This window comes from Tupaia chinensis, unplaced genomic scaffold (assembly GCF_000334495.1).
Source record: "Tupaia chinensis unplaced genomic scaffold, TupChi_1.0 Scaffold000047_1, whole genome shotgun sequence".
Classification (NCBI taxonomy): domain Eukaryota; kingdom Metazoa; phylum Chordata; class Mammalia; order Scandentia; family Tupaiidae; genus Tupaia; species Tupaia belangeri.
This window is the reverse complement of record NW_006159505.1, coordinates 7,713,099-7,720,718: the sequence shown is the minus strand read 5'-3', so window position 1 is coordinate 7,720,718 and position 7,620 is coordinate 7,713,099. Positions and strand designations below refer to the sequence as shown.

General features: G+C 44.1%; 1 protein-coding gene across 1 annotated transcript in view; it reads left to right on the top strand.

Moving 5' to 3' along the window:
* Positions 1-7,620, top strand: part of LOC102502580 (tumor necrosis factor receptor superfamily member 23) — a 26,602-nt gene extending 18,982 nt beyond the window's left edge. The window contains exons 6-8 of the mRNA XM_006141168.3: positions 5,827-5,940; positions 6,521-6,546; positions 7,368-7,620. Coding sequence (XP_006141230.1) covers positions 5,827-5,940; positions 6,521-6,546; positions 7,368-7,373 — 146 coding nt within the window. The 3' untranslated portion in view covers positions 7,374-7,620. The remainder of the gene's footprint in view (positions 1-5,826; positions 5,941-6,520; positions 6,547-7,367) is intronic.

Here is a 7,620-nt window from a genome sequence, read left to right as displayed (position 1 = left end):
TTTATTTATTTATTTATTTATTTATTTATTTATTCATTTTTGGAGAGGTTTTTGCTATAGGGCGCATGCACTCACCAGAGAGACAGAGAGAGACAAAGAGATAGAAAGCGAGAAATCACCTTCTAGCGGGGATGGCCACGCCGCAATCCATTCTCCTCTTGGGATCTTGGGCACGCACGCACACGCACCTGGCGTGAGTTTAAGCCACCGGGTCCAGGATTCAAACCACAGTCGACTACATGGGAGTCCAGCGACATAGCTATTATGCTAACTGCTGGTCACTGTTTCTTTATTTTTAATAGTATTTTTTTATTGAGGTGGAATTCACATAGTATAAAGTTAACACTTTTAATGTGAATAATTAGCGGCACCATTTAATACCACTATCCCTTTTTAGGTCCAAAACATTACATTCCCCCCTCCATAGGACTCTGTATACCCAGTGAACACTATCTCCCCATTCTCCCCATTCCCCAGCCCCCAGCAACCACCAATCAGCTCTCTATCTCTATGGATTTGCCTATTCTGACATTTCAGGTAAATGGAGTCATAAAACATGTGGCCTTTTGCTTCTTATTTCATTCCATGTCTTAGTCTGGTTTTTTGTTTTGTTTTTTGTTTGTTTGTTTGTTTTTTTTCTGCTGTAGAAAATAACACAGACTGGGTAATTCATAAAGAACAGAGATATATTGACCTTACAGTTCTGGAGTCTGGAAATCCAAGAGCATGGAGCCAGCATTGGGCAAGGGTCATCCCATCTGCAAAAGGCAGAACTGACCGTAAAAGACAGCAAGGGACTGGAGGCCAAACTTGCCCTTTCCCTGGACACTTCACAATAGCTAACCCACTCCCGTCAAACAGCATTAATGCCTCTGTGGGAGGGTAGAGCCCTTATTACCTAATCACCTCTTAAAGGCCCCACCTCCCAACACCATGACAGGGATGATTAAATTTCAACATGAGTTTTGGAGAGGACATTCAAACCTTAGCACTCAGTGTAAGGTTTTTGAGGTCCACTCACAATTTACCCCATTCCTTTTTATGGCTGTACATAAGGAGTCTTCAAAAAGTTCATGAATGGGAACCAGCAGTTAGCGTAATGGCTATGTCGCTGGCCTCCCACGTAGTCGACTGCGGTTCGTGTCCTGGACCCGGTGGCTTAAAACTCACGCCGGGCGCATGTGCGTGCGTGCCCAAGATCCCGAGAGGAGAATGGAGGAGAAGGGATTGCGGCGTGACCATCCCCCCTGGGGGGGGATTTCTCGCTTTCTATCTCTATGTCTCTCTCTGTCTGTCTGGCGAGCGCACGCGCCCTACAGTGAAAATCTCTCCAAAAAAAAAAAAATTTAAAAAAATTAAAAAAAAAAAAGTTCATGAAAAATGCATGTTAAGGAAAAACTAAATGTCTTTCAATATTTTTGCATCAAAGTAAACTCATATTTTAATTCTCTTTTCCTGAGCCAGCTAGTGGTATGATAGTTAAGTCAGCTAAATCCCACATGGCCAACGTGTGGTTTGAATCCTAATCCCCAACCCATTGGGGTTGGGCAGCAGGTGGTGTGGTGGTTGAAGCACTAAACTCCCACACAGCCGACTGTGGTTTGATTCCTGGACCTGGCAGCTTGCTTTCTCACTTCCCCCTCTCCCCACAATTCTCTGGTAAACACATATGTCCTATAGCAAATAAAAATAATAAGAAATAAAATAAATATAATGGTTATGTCACTGGACTCCCATGTGGTCAACTGTGGTTCATATCCTGGACCTGGCGGCTTGAAACTCACGCCAGTGCATGTGTGTGCATGCCCAAGATCCCAAGAGAAGAACGGAGGAGGGACCAGCAGTTAGCGTAATGGCTATGTTGCTGGACTCCCACGTAGTCGACCGCGGTTCGAGTCCCGGACCTGGTAGCTTAAACTCATGCCGGGCGCATATGGATGCGTGCCCAAGATCCCGAGAGGAGAATGGAGGAGAAGGGATTGCGGCGTGGCCATACCCCCTGGGGGGTGATTTCTCGCTTTCTATCTCTCTGTCTCTCTCTGTCTGTCTGGCAAGCACACGCACCCTATAGCAAAAACCTCTCCAAAAAAAAATAAAAAGAGAAGAACGGAGGAGAAGGGATTGTAGGTAGTGTGGCCATTCTTCTTGAGGGTGATTTCTCACTTTTTGTCTCTCTGTCTCTCTCTGCCTCTCCAGTGAGTGCTCAGGCCCTATAGCAAAACTATCTCTATTAAAAAATAAAATAAAATAAAAAAGGAAGAACATGTTGGGCACATGTGAACATGGCTGATCATGGTTCAAGTCCCAGACCTAGGGCTTGTTTGCTCACTTTCCCTCTCTCTTCCTCTCTGTCTCTCTCTCTGGTGAGCACATATGCCTTATAGCAAATTAAAAAATAATATAATAATTTTTTAAAATTTTCCCACAAACTTTTTGAAGGTCCCATGAATGTGTGTATCACATTTAAAAAATTTATTTAGCTATTAATAGAATTTTTCTTATATATATTGCATGCACTTGCCAGAGAGAGAAAGAGAAATAGTGAGCAGTTACTCCCTCAGGGGTGGGAGGATGGCTACACTGCAGTCCCTTCTCCTTCTTCTCACAAGGTTTTGGGCATACATGCGCATGCACTCAGAATGTTTTTCAAGCCACTGGGTTCAGGATTTGAGCCATATAGTCAGCCAGGTGGAATCCAGCTTTAACTACCACACCACTGGCTGTCTCTGCTACAAAACTCCTAAAAGGAAACATGGGGAAGCGCTTTATGACCTTGGATTTGGCAGTGGTTTCTTGGATAACACATAAAAAGCACAAGAAAAAAAGTAGATTAACTGGACTACATAAAAAATTTAACGCTTGAATTGTCAAAAAATGCACAACCAGTAGAGTGAAAAGACAGCCTATAAGAGCCGGCAGATGGCATGGTAGTTGAGGCGCTGGATTTCCACATGGCTGACCATGATTCAAGTCCTGGACCTGGCAGCCCAAAAATCACAGCAAATAAATAGATAAATAAATAGATGTTAAAATAAATAAATGTTTAGGGGGAAAAAAGACAGCCTACAGAATGGGAGAAAATATTTGCAAATCCAATAAAGGACTGATATTCAGAATATATTTTTAAAAACTCTTAAGAGTTCAACAACCAAATAAACAACCCAGTTTTTCTTATTTTTTTCCCAAAGCTTATTGATATACTTCTTTTATGAGAGAGAGAGAGAAAGAGAGAGACCCCTGGCAAGGTTCTGCCATGCCATGATCCTCCACCAAGCTTTCCAGCCAGGATCAGGTTGGCCATGCAGCAATCTCTTCTCCATTCTGCTCTTAGGGTCTTGAGCACACATGCACATGCGCCTGGTGTGAGTTTTAATCCACCAGTTCTGGGACTCAGACCGTGGTCGACTACATGGGAGTCCAGAGATGTAACTATTACGCCATCTGCTGATCCCCCAAAAACCCAATTATTATTATTATTATTTTTTTGGAGAGGTTTTTGCTATAGGGCGCTTGCGCTCGCCAGACAGACAGAGACAGAGAGACAGAAAGCGAGAAATCACCCTCCCCTGGGGGAATGTCCACACCACAATCCTTTTTCCTCCATTTTCTTCTCGGGATTTTGGGCATGCACACATATGTGCCTGGCATGAGTTTTAACCACCTGGGTCCAGGACTTGAACCATGGTCAACTACATTGGAGTCTACTGACATAACCATTACACCATCTGCTGGTCCCCCAACAACCCAGTTTCAAACATGGGCTAAGGACATAGCCCAAAGACATTTCTCCAAAGATATACAGTCAATAAAACATGAGAAAATGTTAAATATTGGGGCCAGCAAGTGGTATGGTGGTTAAAGGCGCTGGACTCCCACATGGCCGACCACAGTTCAAGTCTCGGACCTGGTGGCTTGCTTTCTCACTTCCTCTCTCTCTCTGATCAAACTGCAAAATAATAATGATAATAAAAAATAAAGTTAAATAAAATAATTATTATAAAAAGAAAATGTTAAATATCACCAATCATTAGGCAAATGCAACTCAAAGCCACAATGAGATACCGAGATACCACTTCACACCCATTAGAATGGTTATTTTTTAAAAGAATTATTTATTTAACTATATTTGCTTTTTTTTTTTTTTTTTTAACTTGCTATATAGGTCACGTGCACTCACCAGACAGAGAAAGAGTGGGAGAAACAAGCCTCCAGGTCCAGGACTTGAACTGTGGTTGAGTATGTGGGAGTCCAACACTTTAATCAACATGCCACCTGCTGGCTCCTAAAATGGTTATTATGAATGGAAAAAAAAATACAAGTTTTTGCAAGGATGCAGAAAAATGGAACACTCATACATTGCTGTGGGAATGTAAAATAGTGCAACTACTGTGGAAAACAGTATGCTGTCTCGAAGAACATAAACAATGAAATTACCGTCTGAAGGGCTGGGGGAAGGGCATCCTGGCATGATGGACCCTGTCAAGGGTGTGTCTCTGTCTTTCTCTCATCTTCCCCTATCTCGTGCACACATACTACTCACAACAATCAAAAGGTAGAAGCAACTCAAATGTCCATCAATGAAAGGATAAATAAAATTTGTTCCTTCCATTCAATGGAATTTTAGCTTTAAAAGGGAAGGGAATTCTGACACATGCTATACCATGGATAGACCTTAATGACATTATTCTAAGTGAAATAAATAGGCCAGTCACAAAAGGACAGATCTTTTTTGATTCCACTTATATGAGGTCCCTAGAGTAGTCAAATTCACAGAGGCAGGAAGCAGAATGGTGGTTGCCAGAGCCTGGGAGGGGAGATGGGGAATTACTGTTTCATGGGGACAGAGTTTCCGTTTGAGAAGATAAAAAAATTCTGGAGACGGATGGTGGTGGTGATTGCAGAGCAATGTGAATGAATGTAAAATTACTAACAATACACTTGAAAACAGTTAAAATTATAAATTTTGTTATGTATATTTTACCACAATCTATTTTTATTTGAGGGAGTTTTGATACAGAAAACATGCACTTGCCAAAGAGACAGAGAGACATAAAGCAAGAAATCACCCCAGAGGAGTTGGTCACACCGCAATCCCTTCTCCTCCAGTCTCATGATTTGGGGCATGCATGCACACATGCCGGCCGTGAGATTCAAGCCACCAGGTCTGAGATTCAAACCACAGTTGCTCACATGCGAATCTGGCATCTTAGCCATCAAGCCAACTTCTGGCCCCACTATAATCCAGAAACAAATGAACAAGTAGCTCCTTGAGGACTTCCTCTTTGTTATTGAAAGATCAAGGCCAGAGTAGCGAGAATGCCATATGGCCTTTGGACCTCATTCCTAGATCTGCACCCTTTAGTGAGACACATGTGGCCAGCCCTGTTGTTTGGGGACCACGTACTGAAGTTCCAGTGACATCTGGTGTCAACACAGGGAAAACTGACACATGTTGGTCACCCAAGACACAGCCTAGCTCTCCCCATCCCCACTGGTCAGAGTACCACATCCTTATCTCTTAAGGTGACTATCCCAGAGATCACAGGCCCGGCTCAGGGCATTTTCTTTGGGCAGAAGAAGGCCATTTTCTCAAACCCACATTTGAATGAATCCTTTTAGCCCATCTGAGCCTGCTCCCAGCCTACCACCCTGGGAAGAGGGTAGCCCTACCTGCCCTCACGTCTGCCAGTCTGGGGCTGCCTGGCTTGCTCACTGGGCCTCTCCCCAGGCTGGACAATGGGTGCGAGGCCCCCAAGTGGGGATGTTTTTTTTCCTGTGACTGCTTCTTGACCTTACCAAGACATTTCTTGTTTTCCCCACTTTTAGATACCACAGTCTGGCTGTCTTTGACTGGAAGCTTTGTAGTTCTCCTGTGTCCTCTGATCCTTGTCTGTATTGTAAGAGCAGTTGAGTTCTGGACGAATCGTCATTTCTATAACGGTACTAAGAACTAGACGGGAACAAGTGACAGCGGGGCCACAGGCAGGCTGCGGGGGAACCTGGTTTACAGTAGATCTGGGCTGCTCCTCACTTGTACAGGGTTCTCAAGAGGACAGGCCCTCCTTAAACATGAGGAACTTCCAAAAGGGAAGTGAGGGTACATTCTTGGAGTTATCATGGTGCTCCTAGTGGTGAGCCCAGACACCTGTGGCAGAAGGACAAAGCATGACTGGGTCCTGGCACAGGGTCCCCAAAGCATCTCTGAGGAGGACCTGGGCTTGGGGTCAGGCACGTCAGTGCAGGCTCATGGGGAAGGGCAAGCGGGTTGCTTTGTGAAGCAATGGCTGGGCACTTGAGGTACAAAGAATCTCGGATGGACCTCTTGGAAGGTTCGAGAAACTGTGAAAGCAGGTAACTGTAGGAAGTGAAGTATGGCCAGGCTTATCCAGCAAGTTCTCTGCAGGGTGACCCTGACATAATTCCAGGCCTAGGGAGGGGTGTGATGGCTCCCCAAGACATCAGGTCAAAGGTAGAATCTGGCACCAACTGTTAACCATATGTTGTCTGTCTGTCTTCACAGGAGATCTTGAAGAGAGAGAGAACATGGTAAGCACAGACCCAGGGCCTGGGCACTGGCCTCCCATCTCTGTCTTTGTCTTTACTCCCACATGTAATGGGCCAATGTTACTATGTAGGAAATAGAAGGTGATTATGCTACACCAAGAATTTCTCCATACACTCTTCCCTGTTCTAACAATCCGTGTCTACAGAGACAGTAGTGCACTGTATGGAGAGTGAGTTAGGTTTCTTTATTTGAAAGCTCCACATTTTATATTTCCTGTCCAGTTTTGTACTGGCTAGAACACCCAGTGAAGTGCTGATTATCAGTTATGGCCACCCTATGAAAGCTTTGTTTATTTCTTTTCTAAGGGTTTTCATAGATTAGGGAATGTCTGTTTCTTCAGGGGTGCTAAAACTCACAGGTAAAACTATTGGGTCACCAGAAAAATCATGATGGGTTTTTGCACAGAGAAACAGAGGGACCAGCAGAGGGCATAGTGGTTATGTCGCTGGACTCCCACATATCAACTTCAGTTCAAATCCCGGACCCAGTGGCTTGAAATCACACCAGGTGCGTGTGCATGCATGCCTAGCATCCTGGGAGGAAAATGGAAGAGAAGGGTTTGCAGCATGGCCATCCCCCTAGAGGGTGATTTCTCATTTTCCTTCTCACCGTCTTCTGTCTGACTCTGGCAAGTGTACACACCCTAAGGCAAAAATCTCCAGAAAAAATAAAGAAAGAAAAAGAAAAGAAAAATACACCACAACTTTTCCAACGGCCCAATGGATTACTTCCCTATCACAGCCATAACAGCTATGGTAATAGATTAAGTGGCTTAAAACAACACACGTGTATTCTCTTCTAGATCTAGAGGTCAGAAGTCTGCGACCGGTTTCACAGGCTACCATCAAGAGTCCGAAGAGCTGGCAAACAGGCTCTGGGAACCTATTCACTTACCTTTACGATGAATGCAGACTGCCCATCTGTGCACTGAGTTCCAGAAAACAAATGGAAGAACTTCATAAACTCATCGGGATTCCAGGAATACAAAACAAAGAAAGATATGTGGAGTTAAGAATATTGGGACCAGAAAACCAGCAGTTGGCATAATGGCTATG